Source organism: Urocitellus parryii, chromosome 4 (genome assembly GCF_045843805.1).
Source record: "Urocitellus parryii isolate mUroPar1 chromosome 4, mUroPar1.hap1, whole genome shotgun sequence".
NCBI classification, from domain to species: domain Eukaryota; kingdom Metazoa; phylum Chordata; class Mammalia; order Rodentia; family Sciuridae; genus Urocitellus; species Urocitellus parryii.
In genome coordinates this window covers 93,847,791-93,866,626 of record NC_135534.1, presented here as the reverse complement: position 1 = coordinate 93,866,626, position 18,836 = coordinate 93,847,791, and the positions used below count along the sequence as shown (strand labels likewise).

Sequence of the window (18,836 nt, the reverse complement as noted above, 5' to 3'; positions counted from 1 at the left end):
TATTTGTGAAAATTTCAGTCTGGCTAATTTTTTTTTTTGTTCTGAAGTCACAAAAACACTCTTCTTAGTGATCAGACATTATCAAGTATATCTCTGGATTTAAGTGGAACCAGAATAAAAAGAGGATACACTGATCAAAAAATTGAACCACATAATGGACCAAATATCTACAAACAGCAACAACAACAAAACTTGGTTATACTGATAGAAAACTCAAGGAATCATATCTATACATGTAAAACAATTGTATAAGTTTGAAAAATGTTATCTGCAAGTAGATAAGTCTGCACAAACTAAACATCATACAATGTCTTACAGAAGGACCTTGAACTTAATAAGATCTTGCTATTAATATTTTGTGAGAAAACATACATTACTTTGAAACCCATTGTTACAGAATATATTACAGAATAATGAAACTCATAAAAGTTGTATAATCTGCAAATAAGGTTTTCAGGTTCAAATGCAGCAAGTTAAATGTTTCCTTTGAAAGTAAAGCTTGCTTTCATTTTTAGGCTCTTAGTGCAAAAATATACAGAAATCCGATCTTTTCTAATCCAACACATTATCACAGCATTACCAACATTGGAAAGTTTTGAATAAATTATTCTATAAAGTTGCTTTAGTTACCTTTTCACTGATATGTCTTAGGGTTCCTCTTGCAATGTGAAAAAATCAATTTGGTTTTGCAAATTAAATTAATTAAAAATTCAAGAAGTATTAACATTAAACACAGTTGTTACCATTGTGTGTGCAGACTTTATAATAACTACATCAATAATATAATTATTAAGGGAATGCCTGAATTTCAAAATGAGGAACATGTGATTTGTCATTGTTGGTTTTTATTTTTATTTTTTTTTTCTTAACTTACTCTGAAGAATTCTTTTGTTGACCCTGAATCCAGAGTTCCATAGGCAATTTCTGTTTGTTTGGCCAGGTCTTCTGCACTTTCTATTGGGGAGACCATTCGCTCAACAGTCAGAAAAGCAGCCAGGTTAGCAGTATAAGATGATATAATGATGAGTGTAAAGAACCACCAAACACCTCCAACGATTCGACCTGAGAGGGATCTAAACATGGATAAGGTAATTCATGTTTTTCTTTCTCCAACCAACACAGAAGATACACCCTCAAGTCACTGAGCATATTTAGAAATAACAATTGCAGGTATCATTTTATTTTCTGATAGTCTATTCAAGAATGATTTTAGTGTTTCTGTATAATCTTATATTTTGTATCTTAATATACAAGTGCTACTGGAAATATGGAAAAAAATTCCTATTTGTCATTTCATTGACAGAAAAGTGGAATTAATGGAGTTCCTTTAAATAAAGAAGAGAAATACATGCATAAACCCACTCATACCGTATGTCCCTTAAATTTTATCACCTCTGAAATTAGGCTAAGGTTGATGAGATAAATATAGTATCATAGTTAATTTGGTAATGTTGTTACTCTCTTAATGGTACATAAAACAGCAATACATCTGGACAATGATGGGATCTTAGATTTGATAAAGTCATAGATACAGACCTTGTGTTTACCTTCCATCAGAGCCTGGCAAGGAGGGATGGAACACAGGCTAAGGTGAGGCTAGACCAGAGGAGAGCCTATAATTGGTCTCAAATTGATGATCATAGTTGAGGATAGCTTTTCATTTGGCATTCCAATTCTGAGCCAAGTGGAGGATAAGCCATGTCCTAAAATATCTTTCCATACTGGAATGAACATTTTCTCCCTTCACCTTTTCTCTGGTTATTAAGGATGTATAGATGAGTGTTTGGAATGCAGAGGAAAAGTTAAAATGGGATGAACCAGAAATCCAGGGAATATACACAATTGATTTCACTCATGGGGATCATTAAACTATTTAAAATTCTTGTGGAAAACAGTTTTTAAACATGTTTCATGTTAAACATGAAATGTGAAGTACCACCGTTTCATATTTTCCATGGAATTGGTAACTTTAAAGTGCTCCCTTATTACTCATGATTATGAAAATGTTGCTGGGCACCAACTGTGCATGCCTGTCATCCCAGCAACTGGGAGGCTGAGGCATGAGGATTGTAAGTTTGAAGCCATCCTAGGTGACTTAGAGAGACCCTGTCTCAAAATTAAAAATAAAAGGGACTGGGGATGTAACTCAATAGTAAAACACCCTTGGGTTGACTTCACTATGTGTGTGTGTGTCTGTGTGTGTGTATGTATGTATATATGTGTGTATATGTATGTATGTGTGTGTGTGTGTATATATATATATATATTTTTTTTTTTTACTGGTTTTAACTTAATGTTTCCTTTACCTTGTCTTTTTAAAAACACATTACTTGATTTGCTTTAATTCTTTCTCTTTTCATTAATTGAAAGTTACTAATTTAGATTTCTATGTTACTGGAAACTAAGTATTTATAGTTTTCCTGGGTCTTAGGAATACCAATTACATTGTGGTTAAAATGCCTTTTTGAAAAATTTATATAAAAGTATGTATTTCCCTATTTCTTTCTGTCTCTCTCTGTGTGTATGTGTATAGTGCTAGTAAACAGTCAATTAAATTCACAAGCTTTGTTTTTGGTGAACATAGTAACTGAGAAATGTCTAAACGTTAGAAAAAGGAAGTGTACCATAGTCCTGTGCCTAAATGGTTGTTTTTTTTCCTACTGCTGAGCTTATTTATGTGTTGTTATGTAAAACAATCTCTGGTACAAACTATATTGACTGAAATTTTAGGAAACTCTATGGCAGAAATTTCCATTAAACTAGTGGGGTTGAATATCAAGTGCAACATTAATTTTTTAATGATGAGCAGTAAAGGCAACATTTGTTTTTGAAAAGGATTCACTATAGGAGTTCTATTCTATGATTTAGATTTCAGTTTCCTTCTGTCAAAAGACTGAGTGAAATATTGATACAAAATGATTTTCAAGAGTTCCTACACGTTTCATAGTTACTTTTCTATTGGTAAACTTGATCTATGAATATATTTATATTAATTTGGGAATTGAATTTTTTTCCTGCATTTCAAATAATGCTGTGCAGCCAGGAAAAGAACTCAGAGAGATACTCCGTACAACATTTGGAATTACTTGGAAATTAGTGGAGAATGTGAGTTTTGAAACTAACCTGGGTGAGATGTCACATCCTTGCTGCATGAAAGCACCCAGGGAAAACCAGAGGCTGTTAAAGATGCCAAACTCATTGGGAGGCTGGTCGCTGGGTCCTTCTTTTCCATCCTCTGGCTCTTCTGTGTGCCACTCATACGGACTAAATCTACTAACTAGGAACAAGACCACGCTGACACCAATGTAGGCAAAGACTATGCACATCCAAATCTCATAGGCCAGAGGATCCAAGAAGGAAAACACTCCTGGTTTAGATTTCTGAGGCTTTTTGATCATGATAGATATACCCAAACTCATGAAGGGCTTAGAGAAGTCAATGACCTCCTCTCGTACCAAAGTGATTGTCAGAGGGGCAATAGCAATCTCTGCTTTCTATAAGAGAAAAGACACATGGAAACATACAGGTTAATGAATTTCATAAAGCAATCAGCTCTGGGGTGGTTCATTCAAAGGTAACTAGTCATGCACTCATTCTAATTTCTTTCTTTCTTCTTTTTTTTTTGTTTTAGTATCAACAACAAATTATCCTAGATACAGAAATAAACATCAATAGTAATTTATTTCCATAAGATATTCTTAAATTCCATGAAACATTTTAATTGGTGCTGGCAGTTAGATAAAAGGATGTGAAACAGAAAGAGTAAATAAGCAAAAGTAATTTGAACTCCAGTTACTGCTATTAGTCTTTAAAGATCTGGGACAGTGCAGCATTAGAGAAGTAATAGTCTTTCCGTATGGCTGAATTTCGGAATTCTTGGCCAGGAATGTGCTATGCTGCTGCCTTTTCTGTTGCACTTGGAATGTTGCCACTGATTCATTCGTTGGCAAGCCTTTAACTTTTTGAATTGCAAATTTCAAATAGTCTGTTCTTATTTCTTACCAACTCTGAGAAAACCAGTCATAAAGTCTGTGTTTGTATGATAAAAAGAAAACCCATTGTTTGACAATATTTTCCAATTAAGAGCACGCACAAAAATCTGGAAACTGGCATTTATTTCTTGCTATTCACATACTTTATTTTCTACTTCCAATTAAAAAAATAATTTTGGGACAAAGTTTCAATTCTCAGATATTATGTTCATAAGACACCAACTTCCTTTTCAGAGTTCTGTATTTCTGAACAAATTTTTGAGCCTGTTTCTGTGTCTTTAAAATGAGGACTTTTTTTTTTTTTGCCTGTTTACCTTATTGGGTTTATTGTATTATATATTAAAACCATTAATAATGGCATTTATTAAGGGATTGTGTATCTGATGCTCATTTAAATGTTTTAAACTGCTCATTTAGTCTTCCCAACAATCTTGTGTTTATTGTTGTCTTGTAGATGATGGGACTAAGACTCAGCCTGAGGGTTTCACACATCATGGCAGCTCTGGGGCCCAAGCTGCCTCTAAAATCAATAAAATAAAATAATCAAAGAAAATTAAATCCTACCCCCTCTAAAATCAAACTAAGTGAAATATGGTGTAAAAAACCAAGCTGTTGCATGATCTAGCCGAAAAGCAATTTTGATTACTTCTTTTAAAAGGAAAATATCTGACATAAAAATGGAGTCAGAAACAGCCAGACACAGCTGCTACTTATAGCCTGCCACTCTTACATTAACTCCTGTACATTCCAAGCTCCTGGTTTGATGCAGTGACCTTAGTTCCATACAAAAGCCAGTGGGGTATGAGGCTGGGTAAGGTACTTATAGTGATGCACTCTGCTGGGAGACCAGGAACTGGCCATATATATCTTCATGTGGGTTTGAACTTCAATCTCATCACAAATGCTCACAATTTGCAAGAGCCAGAATATTAAGGGAAGCTATCATTTTTTCTACAGTAAGATATACGTAATTTTTCTTGAACAAGTAACATATGAACTGGCTATAAAAATTAGTATATAAAAACAGATAGAAAATTAGAAAATTATCTTACTCCTATCACTCTTTTTTTATCTTACAATGTACCTTACTAGACTTTGCTCTACAAATATTTTTTTCTTTTTTAAAATATTTGAAACTACAGAACATTATGCTTTATAATTTCTTTTCTCTTTCCAAAGAATATGACTAACACTTTTCCACTTCAGCATCCAAATTATAAATAAGCTTTAATGCTTGCAAATATTTTATTAAATGAAAATATAAAATTTTATTCAAACACTCATATCATGGAATTTATTTATTTATTTTTTACCTTTATGTAATTTAAAACTGTGACTGCAGATATGTTTAAAGGCAAATCCTCACATACATCTTACTATTTAAAATAAATTTCTATGGTTTGAGGGGTAGCACAGCAGTAAAGCACTTGCCAAGCCCTGAATTCAGTTCCCAGTTCCACAAAACCCAAAAGCAAACAAATGAACAAAAAACCAATCCAGTTTCCATAGGAAATTGTTAATCCAAACAACAATGACCTTTTTAATGCTCATGATATATTTTACTTTACTTTTCTTCAGAAAAACAATGCAGATTTCTACTGGCACCAGCACTATGTGAAAAGCACATACAGCCTTGAACATCTCTTGTTGGTCTTTAATCTTATTTATCATTATCTGTTTTCTTTGTGAAAAATTAAATTTCATTGTTGTGATTTGGATTTTTTAATTAAAAATGGCTACTTTCTGTATCACATCAGTTACCAGCAATCTGTATACGGGATAAAATTGGGAGTTCATAACTCATTTGAATCAAACTGTGAAATATGATGTATGAGGAACTATGTAATGTTTTGAACGACCAACAATAAAAAAAAATACTATATTAACCATTTATATTTATAAAATATGAGATAAACTTTGACCAAATTAAAAAAAAAATGGCTACTTTCACCTCTTTTATTCATTAACTATCAGAATCTGACCCTATTTTTTTTCATATAGAGTATTGATTTTTACTTTCCAATTTGAGAGTGGTTTTATTCTTTGTTTTTGTAGTACTGATGATTGAGCCAGGGGTGCATAACCACGGAGGCACAGCACCAGTCCCCTTTTTAAAAACTCTTTCTTTTCATTGTAGTTGGACACAATACCTTTATTTTATTTATTTATTTATTTTTTGTGATGCTAGTCGAGTGCTCTATCGCTGAGCCACAACCCCAGCCCCGGTACCAGTCCTTTCTATTTTTTATTTTGAGACAAGGTATCACTAAGTTGCTGAGGCTGGCTTTGAACTTGCGCTCCTCCTGCCTTAGCCTCTCAAGTTGCTGGGATTACAGGCCTGTGTGTGTCACCACACCCAGCTATAAGTGGTTTTAAATTGATAAAATGTTAACTTTTATTTTCCGTATATGTTTCCATATATTGTTTTGTTTTCACAACTTAGTTAATGGTGTTTTTCCATAATATATATGTTTTAAATTTGTTGTAGCTACATAAAATTATCTTTTTGGGTTAGCAGCCTTTGTTTCATACTTTAGAAAAATCCTTCTCATATCAATACTATTTTTTCTAGTATTTATAGTAAGTTTATGATTTATTTTGGTATATTCCATGATGAAGTGTTACAGAATTACTAATTTTCCAATTGGTTGTTCTGCTGTCCCAAAAGGAATGAAAGAATAATGTTTGCATCCATTCACTGATGTGAAATGTCACTTTAAACATACTTTGTTCTATGTAGCATCTTCTAGAATGTTTTAATTTACACATTATCACTAGCGGCACAAGAAATCTTAAAACAAAAGAAATGTAAATAGAAATCAAGATGTTTTCAGCATACAAAAATAGACACAACTGAAGGTGAACATTGGATGAAGGTGGTGACAACAAATTCCAATGAAGAACATATTTTTGAAGCCTGAGATTTATGGGAGTTTTGAAAAAGACCAGTTAAGAAGACGTAAATGGGCTTTCTCTAATAACATTGGGGATATGTGTCTACCTTGTCCTATGACCTCTCAGTGATGCCCCAAAGGTAGTCTGTAATATGTCTCTTTTAGCAGTTGGGAAGATTTGTATTCTTGAACATCTCTGGATGAGAGAGGGGTGAGGCTCATGAATCAACATTTTCATGCAGTAGTAAAATAGTAGTAAACATTTACATGCCATAGGTAACTGTGATGCTAGTGGGCCATAGTTTGTGTTTTGAGAAATATTTCCTTAAATACACACACACACACACACACACACATATATATATATATATATTCACACACACACAGTATGGCAGGGCCCAGTAGAAGGCACCCTAGGGCAGCAGCACATCACAGGAAATCTGAGTGAACTTGATATACATGCAGGACCTAAAAATGTAAGAGAGGCTCTGAGCTCCTGGGCCTCTGTGTGGTGGGGTGTTGTGTCTCAGATGTGTGTTCACAAGCAAGAAATCTGTTCATACAGTTATAGTAGCAAAGTTGGAAAAGAGTAAGTGAAAAAAATTGGTTCAAAGTAAATAATTCAGCAGTCTAACAGGCTTTGTCTAGAAAAAGAGAAAAGATTGAGTTTTACCTGGAACTCTGTAAAGTGGATAATCATGTTTGTGTTAGCAGTAAAAAAGAAAAAAGAAATCTGAGAAGCAAGGAAGGATTTTGTAGACACCAGAAAAGAAAGTATAACACCTGTGGAAAGTTGAAGAGACATGAACAAAAGATTCCTTTTGGGACAACTGTGGGCAACTCAAGTGGCAAAGATTGAGGTCTTCAAGCACAGGTTAGCTGAAAAAATAGGATGACATTATTAATACCTATTATGTTAAACTTTTCTCTCTCTGAGAACTGTATGGCTTTGGAACTTTTTGTTAATGTGACATGTATTACTAATGTGTTTTTTGCTGTTAATTATACTATTATTTTCATATCATTTGTTTTCATTATTTAAACAATTGCCCCCGAATAAAATTTGGTCAAAACACTTGCCAAGAGGTGGTCCTGTGATGCTCAGTGGCTGGGGGAACATTACAGGATAGACGTTTAACAAATGCCTTAGAAAGTAACTCAGTTAGCTGGTGGATCCACAGTTAATTAGTAATCCAAGTATGATTTTTTTTTTTTTTTAGATAAAATACTCAGCAGTGTTTTCTGAAGGAACTGATTTACTGCCCATGTTGAACATCCCTAATCTGAAAATCTGTAGTCTGAAATGCTCTATAATCCAAAATTTTTTTGATTGCCAACATAATACCACAAATGCAAAATTCTATATCTGACCTCATGTAATGGGTTAGAGTCAACATATGGTTTCACATATAGAAACTCTGTTTCATGCATAACATTATTTTAAAATATTCCATGAAATTACCCTCAAGCTATGTGTATAGGTTTATATGAACCATAAATTAATTTTGTGTTTCAGATTTGGGTCTCCAGGTATCTCATTATGTGTATGTGAATATCCCTACATCTGAAAGAAATCAAAATTTTAAAAGCCTTCTGCTCACAAGTAATTCAGATAAAGGATACCACACTGTCGTTCTGGCAACTTGGATAAGGTCCTTGTCTAAAAGTTGCTTACTGTAATAAAAGTTTAAAATATTAACCAAAGAATGTTTATGTTAGGGATCCATTTTCCCTGGAACTTAAAACTCAGTATGAACTGTCCAGGAATCCTGTGGTAAAATGTGTCTTGTAAACTGCATTTTCTCCCTCATTTAGGGTCACTTAAGCAGTCAGCAGTTCTTTTCTCATGGAAATAAAACTGATTGCTTTATAATGTCAAACAATTTCTTCTGCTGAGGTTGTACCTACTGTACTGTGCTGTACAGAAAATGGTCATTGCTTCATGGTCTGAAAAGCAGGATACAGAATCATGAAACTATTGAATTGCAGTTCTGGTTGAAAAGTGAGTCCCTCTGTAGACTTCAGTAATGTTCTAAATCTTTCTATCCTTACTCTTTTTACACTCTGTGTCATCCTTCATTTCAAAGGAGTCTTATGAGGATTAATCAGATAGAGTATACTTTGAAAATGAGATCTGTGAATTATGAATTGGCTCTTATAAAATTTCAGAATATATTTCAAGTGTATGTTACTTTTATTGATTACTGAATGAATAGAGCTTACTGTAAGCTACAGTTTTGGATTCTGGACTTTTGAAATATCACAGCACCACGAGCATTTGATAACTGCCAGTTTGATTTTGACACTGCAGTGGTAGCCAAAGAGAATGATCCTGATCTTGTTCATTCAGGCACAAATGTCAGTGCTGTGTTTGCCCTCAGCTATCAAAATATAAACTAGATGTCTGACACTCTCCAGGGAAGGGAATGGTGCACTTTGTGGGAAGCTCACTTCAGGAAAAATTCTAGGTTTTGTATTTTGCTCTGTATACTAGTGTGAAAAAAAGATGGCATTATATAAAGTTTAAATATACTGTGTTTCTGCAAAATTGGGAGAATCTTGCATGGTTGATGAATATTTTATAGAAACTAAATCAGCGTAGTGATTGCTTCATCAGTTACTTTAAAGCTACTAATGAGTAATTACAAACAACAAGGATACAAATAACTAGGTAAAATAATGACCAACTTTATACCATTGAAGGAAGTCTGCTCTTGTAATTATCAAATGACAGACTTTGAATGGATTTGCTTTGTAGGTCTAAGGTTCTCTGGTATACCAGTCTCAAGCTTAAGGGTTTCCTCAAGACAGATCCTGAAGCAAATGCTTTTGTTTTTTTCCCTGAATTCCCACCTCCCATTTTTTCTGACTTTGAAGCTATCAAACATCAGTTTAATTATTTGGAAATCACATTTTTACCAAAATGGGGAAATCATTGAATAACATTATGCCTCTTGAAACATCACTCTAAACTTATAAAATAGTAATAGATGTTTAAAAATTGATATGTGCCCAAGTGAAAAGTAATTTCAGGCCATGTAAGTAAATTCTTCAATAAATTGATTCGCTTACCCCGTAAACAAGTTCTCCTACCATCCCATTCCAGATTTTTGTGTCTGCATCCCTTGCTCCATATTTTCCATCAGGGACAATGGCAATTTTATACTTGATACCAATATGTTTTGCAATTTCAGATGCCAAATCTACACAGTATCCTTCATACTTGTCATTTCCTTCAAACATTTCGTGATTTTTCTTGTACATAACATAGGGGGATTCCTATAATGAGAGAAGCGAAACTGTAAAGGAGAAATTATAAAAACATTTGAAAACCTTTATGTAATTTGCCTTTACGTAATTTTCAGAATTTGACATAGATAGTATATTCAGCACTGTTACACATGTGATTTTGAGTGGTCAGAAATTAATAGATAAAACAGATGAATACATAAATATGCTTAAGATTATATTAAATTGCTTTACATTGGATAATAAAAGTAAATCTTTAAAATAGTTTTCCACAGAATTATTATTACACATCCAGTACTGTGACTTTAATAGAAAAAAATGTCCATTATTAATTCTCTATAGAGCAGCTTAAGTTATCTTCTTTGGCAATGAAATTATATTCCCAAAATATCTCATGAAATTAGAGACTATTGAGTAGTCAGCTTCATTCAGAGTCACGTGTCTTAATATTCTTCTGTACTTTTTAAAGCTATATTTAGCTGTGACTTCCTTTAGAAAGAGGCCTATATAATTTGTCTTTGATTTCTAATAATTAGTAAGATAATCTTTCTTAGAGCAGGCATTTGTCATACACAAAGTAGAAATAAATCAATAATTTAAAATTTTTTACATAGTTAGTTATTTGCATTAAATTTACTTTCCTAAATTTGTCTAGTATTTTGGCTTTAAATGCATGTGCTCCATGCATTTTAAGTCTATTATGAAATATGTTCCTATTGAAAGTTAATAATTTTCCTTCAGTTGTGATGAACACACACTTCAAGTGGTATTTCTATTTAGTTTTATGAGTGAGTTAGATAATAGGAGCATCCTTACAATGTGGAAGTTTACCAGTGGCTAATAATTATGGGACAGTTTTCAGTTAAAACACATACTACTAAACTGAAGCATTTAAAGGCCCTAACTAAAGAGACATGTTAGCAAAAGGCATTTTGTTTTTGCAAATGCCACCTAAGGCCTGGTGAACATGAGATAGGGATCTGTTCTGGTCACACTTTAGCTTTTTTTTTTATATATATATTTTTAGTTGTTGATAGACCTTTATTTTATTTATTTATATGTGGTGCTGAGAATCGAACCCAGTGCCTCACACATGCCAGGCAAGTGCGTTACTGTTGACCCCCAGCCTCAGCCCACACTTCAGCTTTTTTAATCATATGCAGATAAGACTGACCACTTTTGGCCAGATATTTATTGATATAATGCATTTGTATTTTATAAAATTATAACTTTAATTGTTCCTAAGAATCTTTTCTTTTTCCCTAGAAAATTCACAGTCAAGGAAGCTGAGCTCTGGATTAGAAGGCAATTTATTTTATATAAAATAGTAGTCCTACACTAATTCTGAATTTGCTTATAAGTACTTTGTAAATGTTGAAGCCCATTTTAAAAATAATAAAATATGTGAATTACATGATATTTTTTTCATAGAGATGCCCTAAATAATTACACAGTGAGAAATTGTTCATACCATTTTATTAAATAATACCCTTGTTAGGCATTATCTAGTGACCCAGAGGTCTCCTAATTCTTTGAATTTGATGAATATTCTAACTGGAATTGGGTAAAGAAAGTTTCTCTACCTATAAAATTAAAGCACTCTCTCTTCTTCAAAATGAAAATTATTTATTAGCTTACAGAAAATATTCTGAAATTTAAAGCATTTTCTAAATTATGAGAGTGATTATAGAGATTGGTGAATTACTACAAAGCATTTTAATTTCTAAAATATGGTATAAAATCTTAGTTATTATAAGCCTACTTTTTTGTTTTCTCTTTTTATAATAACCTAATCAAAATATGAAAGATAATGCAGAAAAAAGCAAGAGCACATTTTGTAAAATATTTTACATTCAAGTATATTCAAATACATATATTGTATAGAAGTTTTCCTGGCTAGCAAATAATCAACTTTACTAAAGTGTCTTTTTATTACATAGTGAAAATTTTGCTTAATTAAAACAGCACATTTATTATTTAATCAGACATTTATTAAACACCCATTGTATGCCAGGCAATTTGCTGGGACCTAGGAATATAAAAATAACTAAAATAATAAAATATCCCCCTCTTCTAATCAAATTACTCTAAATTCTTTGTAATAAGAGTAAAGGAGTGTAAATGGGTGAGGAACAATAATGAAATTTAGTACCAAGAATGATAATAGTTCTTGCTTATTTAGTGCTTACTCTGTATCAAGTATGATCGGGTTACTCATGCTCTTTCATCAACATTTTATATTGACATTTTAAAGTAGGCATTTCTCTTTTGCAGATGGAAAAATTAAAAGACTGAGGGAAGTTAAGCATTGTTCTGAAATAGAACTAACAAGTAACCAATGTGGGAGTTAGGTATACATTTTGAAATATCTGGAAAATTTTAAATTTATTATCGTACCCATTAAAAGATGTGCAACTAAGATTTCATATGATTTAACAAGAGAGGCAACAAGAATAAAGAAAACTAGTTCTGTATTTTTAGCAAATGAAGTTGTTTATTTTATATTGTCTTTTGAGAAAACTATGTAGATAAACCTTTCATTTCTCCTCCTGGTGTCTGCCATATAGAAGGCACTCAATAAATTAGTACTTCCTAAATAAGAATTTCATTGCAAAGTAATTATAGTAGAACTTCTGATTCAGTTCTTCAAAAGGGAGGTAAAAACTGACAAGTGCTAGGTTGTCCCTTTTGAAGCAGGCATATGTACATATCAGTAAAATACTTAGTATCTTCTTTCTTTCTTTTTTTTTTTTTTTTTGTTATATTTTTGGAGGGGGGTGGAAGTGCTGCAGGTCTTTGTTTTCCTGCCAAACAAACCAGCCAAGCCTAGAAAAACCTTCAGCTTGCTGAAGATGTTGATTGTGAATTGAGCTAGATGTTTTGCATAACTAGGACCATAAATAATGACTGGGATTCAGAATGAATGATGCATACAGCTTAAAAGAAACAAGATGACCACCCTCCAGGAGGTGGGAAGAACAAAGAGAGAAAAGCTAGGCTTTTCTTGCACAAAGTCTACCATGTTGCTCAACTCTACTGAGTTTCTTTGAGTGTGGCTCATTTTGCTTTCCCTGCATGACAAGTCCATATGAGTAGCAAGCAAATCCTCAACACTCCCAACCCTATTCGTCTCATCATTAATATGAAGAGCTGTCTGCATGTTTCTCTCAGAACACTCTATCCTGGAGAAATTTATTACAATGTTTTAGGGTTACTATGGGTGAACAAAATACCAAATCTTTTCAATATAACAAAAAAAAACAAACAAAAAAAAAACCCGAATTCTAGAAAACCCTTAAGAGGAACTTGTGAAGTATCTCTGCAAATCAATCTTATTGAGTCCCAAGTGTTCAATTTTGAATCACAATGGAAGGATCAGAAAGTGAAATATAACTTCTTCCTTCCAGACAGTGTAACCTTCCTCCTTTATTATCAAGTATTGTGCTCTGTGGAACAATAATTTCTTAGAAATTATTTTATATGAATTACTTGTTAGTGATTGTCAGTTTATTAAAACTATTTCCATAATAAATGTTGGTATTTATCTTAGTTTGCACTTGACATTTTTAAAGCTTAATTAGGAGAAACACAGTTGGATATTCTACATTTCCTTTTTTTCTTTTCTTTCTTTCTTTTTTTTTTTTTAATGTGGCACAGATTTGGATTTGGCCTTCTTAGGTTGTTATATAAATGATTACTTTGAATGCAAAAAGTTAAATCAGTATCATCATCAGTTCAATAATACTACAGGTTTTATAAAACTTCTAGTTAATGAGACTTAAAGATAAAAAATTATGATAGTGTCAATTTTATTTTCTATTTAGATTTAGCTATACTATATTCAGTATGGTTATATTCAAGTAAAATAAACTCATCATTAAAATGAAGATCACATTATAGATATACAACACTGTTGTAAGAAAAATAAAATTTCAGCAGTATAAAAAATGACACCACATTTTGCTTAGGAATGAGAGCTATAATAATCATGGATTATGTTTCTTATCTGCTTTTTCTTACTAGGATATAAATTCCACCGAGTGCAAGATTTTTGTCCGTTTGTTTTCTGACATATCCCCGGGGTCTATAACTGTGCCTAGCACACAGCAGGCGCTCAATAAATATTTGTAAATGAATAACGGGAATTTCTCAATCAGTTTTATTTAACAATAGCATATATCATTACAGTGTATCAACATATAAATAACAGCATACACGAAGAAAAGACAAATGTAAAAACAGCAATATCATATCAATTTTGATCAAAATGGATGATTTCCAGTGCTCATTCTCAGACTTCTGTATCTAGAGATCTGTATTGTACATATTACAATGACCAGCCAACTCATCTGTTTTGGGTATTTTCAGTTGAACTTGGGGAAGTATTACATGCAGTTATAAACATTAATCTACATGGAATCATATTTCTTTCAAAATGAATGAGGTGGTAGAGTTGTCATAAGTACTGGGCTACCATTTTCAACAAAAGCAATTAAAAAGAACACTTCCAGGGAAAGAATTCTAGTATGTCTTTTTGAATTACTGAAAGATTATTCAGTTGCAAATACCAGAGGTATTTTTTATATGAAGATTACATTCATACAAAAAAAGATAGATACTAGTATTAACACTATTCGATAGCAAAAATATTGATGGCATCATTGTCAAACCACAGATAATTTTACAGAATATTCTTCATATAGAGAGAAAACAACTGGATTTTCAGTGACTTTTACTAATTTTTTTGAGAGCATGCTTCCTGAAAACTAGCCATGCTTGCAAAATTAATTCAATATTTTGTTTTTAAGAATTTTATATCCAACCCTTTTAATAAAAGGGATGGAAAGGAGATTCTCTACATTGTATCTATAATGCACAATAATACATTTCATTTCACAAAAAATCAAGCAAAATTTCCAAAAATCTCTAAAGAAAACAATTGCATATATTCAGAAAGCAAGCACAGGAATTCAGAGATTTTCACTTTTAGAAAATCTACCCTTGGAAATAGGAGTGGCAGAGTTCTATCATTTGTATACAAGGACCTCATTTCACGAGATGGGAACTGATATGTCAGATCACTAAGTAATTTCTTTTTTTGACATATATTTTCTTGAGAAAGATGAGGATTTATTCTTCTTTTCTTTTTCAGAAAAGTCACAGACAATTTTTTTTTAAATTGTTTTCTGGTAGTCCAGAGTTGGTCATCCAAGAAGATTCCCACATGAAAAATAAGCTTAAATTATTACACAGGAGAACAAGACTCGAGCCTTAGTTAGGAATGGTCGAACACCGTGGAACTCTTTTCTTTCTTGATCAATTTCTTAAAATAGGATTCTTCATCAGAGGCTGAAAAGAGGAGGACTGTACTGAAGTATGACTTTCCATTACTGTGTCTTTTTTTTTTTTTTTTTGGAAAAGAAATATAAATATATATTGCTTTTCAAGTCCCATGCAAATATTACACAATTAAATTAGAAGGTTTACATAAACACTGCAGTTGGTTGGTTTGTATTCTAAAATCATAAATTTCCAATCAGGGTTTGTCAGATTACATTAAATTGCTAACTGGTGATCCAACACAGATGTAGCTAATTGAAACATGTAAACACTTCTCTATGGAATTTTCATGCTTTGACCTCAATGTCAGTTTTAGAAAAAGCGTGACATTACTAAAAACCTAAAGCTAAAAATTAAAATTCTGTAAGCTATAAGCTAAAAATATATAAAATACTTCCATTTTATTAGAGTAGGGCTTCCATAAATAATTAATGATATATTTTGCCTGAAGAGACAGTAAGCTGAAGACGTTATAGCTTTAGATAGGAAAGATCACTGATTGTTGATCTCCTTTCACCACCATCGATTCTAATGAGCATGTTTGACTTTAGAAAAGAAAAGCACATAACATATTCTATTATTTAAAAGATAATTTCATAAGAATCTCTTGGAAAGTATAGACTTAAAATTTAGAGTATTTTTTCATTTCATGATGTGAGCAAATGAAGCAATCACATTTTTCTTAATTCCTAGAAGTCCAATAGTTCATATGTGTATTTCTCACTAGATAATGAGAAAAATAATCAGTGCAAAAAACTCTTTTCACATTAAGAATAAATGCAAAACAAAATCAATTACTAAAACATTCGTTGTATAAAACATGCCCATTAAAATCTCTACATTTACATCTTTACTGTTATAAACAGACAATGTAAATCATTATCCAATGATTAAACTACCTGAAAAATTATAATTTTAAACACTATTAACTATTATTACATTGATGTTAAAGAAACATAATGACGATAATAATATGGTGTTTACTCCCAGATATCTTTATGATTGGAAGTTGGCCTTTTGCATGTTCACTGTTTGGTGTTTGGGTCTCAACACTTCACACATTTCCAACTAGATTTTGACAGTCTCATTTTTTTTTTTTTTTTAACATCCGAGCACTTTTGCAAAAACAATAAATGCAACAAAAGATAACACAAATAACAGTACAGAAAAGACTCAAAGCTCTGGACAAACCTATTCAATAGATTTTGGTGGGTCAGAACACTCCCATCATCACTAAGATTCAGTTTCTGCCCTCCCTGTTCACTTTAGTTGGGGAGTTAATATTGCCTGTGGACAAAACGGAATACCACAAAGCATACACCAAAACTTACCATGATTGTGGTCACAACCACTGTTCTGTTCTCAATGGCTGCTGTGTCATTGCCAAGAGTAGGGACATCTTGAATCAAGACTAATTTGTCCATATCATTCCAGTAACCAACCTGCCAAACAGAAAAAATACTTGAAACATGGAGAAGTGTTGGCTCTAGCTTTATTTGGGATAGTGAGTGCTATAAATAACTAAGCAAATTTAAAATGCAAATAAAAAAGAGTGCTTGCAAGTTTTGTTAATTGATAATGAGCCAGTTTTCTTGGTTTTAAAGATACTGCCTTATTACATATTTACAACTTATTATCATGGTGTGGCCAAGATATTGGGAAGGGCTAGTTCCAAAGGGCATATGAGTTAGATGGAACACCATTTATGGTGATTCTCTGTTCTAGTGGTATAGACTGGCATAGCCTAAAATTGATTTATATGATCTTAAAATTAAAGTTACAAGTTGTATAGTAAAGGAAATAGCCAGCCTTTTAAGCAAAAGAAAATTTCATATTTGTTTATTTGTATATTCATTTATTTGGTACTGGGGATTGAACCCAGGGATGTTTTACCACTGAGCTACATCCCATCTCCTTCCTTCCTTCCTTCCTCCCTTCCTTCCTTCCTTCCTTCCTTCCTTCCTTCCTTCCTTCCTTCCTTCCTTCCTTCCTTCCTTCTTAAATTTTGAGATAGGTTCTCACTAAGATGCTGAAGGTCATGATAAGTTGTTGGAACTGTCCTTGAATGTGACAACCTCCTGACACAGACTCCCAATTACAAAGTATGTGCTACTATCCTCAGCAGAAACTTGTTTATTTAAAAAAAACAACAACATAGAAATGGACTTTGTCTTGCTACAATCTAACCACTAGATAATAATAATATCATTTTTGAAATGCTAACTATATCACAAATGAATATTAATGAATAACGTTTACAGTTTCAAAGCTTATATTTAAGATTATTTTTTTTGAGAGATAATTTTTTAATATTTATTTTTTAGTTTTCGGCGGACACAACATCTTTGTTTGTATGTGGTGCTGAGGATCGAACCCGGGCCGCATGCATTCCAGGCGAGCGCGCTACCGCTTGAGCCACATCCCCAGCCCCTATTTAAGATTATTTTTGTATGCTTTTTTTTTCTTCCTTCCCGGTACTAGGGATTGAGTCCAGGACCTGGCCCTGGCTAGGCAAGTGTTATATCACTGAGCTCCATCACCAGACCTTTTTTATTTTACTTTGAGATGGGGTCTTGATAAGTTGCTTGCCTTGAAATTGTAAACCTCCTGCCTTCAGCCTCCCAAAGTTATTAAGATTACAGGCGTATACCAATATATATGCACCTGGCAATATAGGTATTTGAAAGTTAACCCATGTAGAAAATCTAAAAGTTGGTCCAAATATCTGCTTTTTACAGGTGAAGATTCATCTAAGAAGGTTTTAAACAAATCATACAAGGTTATGCTTTTGTGAGGCCAGAATTAAAAACCCAAGGTCTACATGACACCAAGTCCAAATACTTAACTCTTATGCTAAACAGACTTCCAAAAATAGTGTTCATTTAATTCTTCCAAACCTCCTTCTTGAATTTCCTGATGCTGTTTTTTTTTTAAATATTTGCTTTATTTTAGTTGTAGTTGGACACAATACCTTTACTCTATTTTTAGGTGTTGCTGAGGATCCAGCCCAATGACCCACATGTGCTAGGCGAGTGCTCTACTGCTGAGCGACAACCCCAGCCCCCAATAAAATGCATGTATTTGCTCAGTGATCTGCATTCACTATTTGTTCTAATATGTTTGAGGAGTCTCTCTCTTGCCTCCTCCAAGTTTCTTAACTGCCATGTTAGTATTCAGGAACATATTACAATAAGGCAAACATTAACATGTCAGCAAGAGGTGCTACAAGCATTGTGTATGTGATTTAGTAACAGAATGGACAGGAGAAAGAACTTCCATTAACATGGCTAGCTTTACTTTTTGGTTTGACCCAAAATTATGGTATATTTACATTCAGCAGTTGTTTTCAATTGTCCATGTG

The 18,836-nt window shown here is 32.8% G+C and overlaps 1 protein-coding gene across 9 annotated transcripts in view; it reads right to left on the bottom strand.

Moving 5' to 3' along the window:
* Gria4 (glutamate ionotropic receptor AMPA type subunit 4) overlaps window positions 1-18,836 on the bottom strand; it is a 333,715-nt gene that overhangs the window by 42,534 nt on the left and 272,345 nt on the right. For 3 of the 9 annotated variants that reach the window (XM_026399030.2, XM_026399029.2, XM_077797709.1), the window contains exons 9-12: window positions 16,807-16,917; window positions 9,959-10,165; window positions 3,124-3,494; window positions 875-1,073 (exon numbers count right to left, since the gene is read on the bottom strand). The exons of 1 other annotated variant lie outside the window; for it this stretch is intronic. In XM_026399030.2, the coding sequence (XP_026254815.1) occupies window positions 875-1,073; window positions 3,124-3,494; window positions 9,959-10,165; window positions 16,807-16,917 (888 nt within the window). Of the gene's footprint in view, window positions 1-874; window positions 1,074-3,123; window positions 3,495-9,958; window positions 10,166-15,451; window positions 15,485-16,806; window positions 16,918-18,836 lie in introns of those variants that run through there. 5 more of the 9 variants (XM_077797707.1, XM_077797706.1, XM_077797708.1 and 2 more) reach the window with 4 other exon arrangements.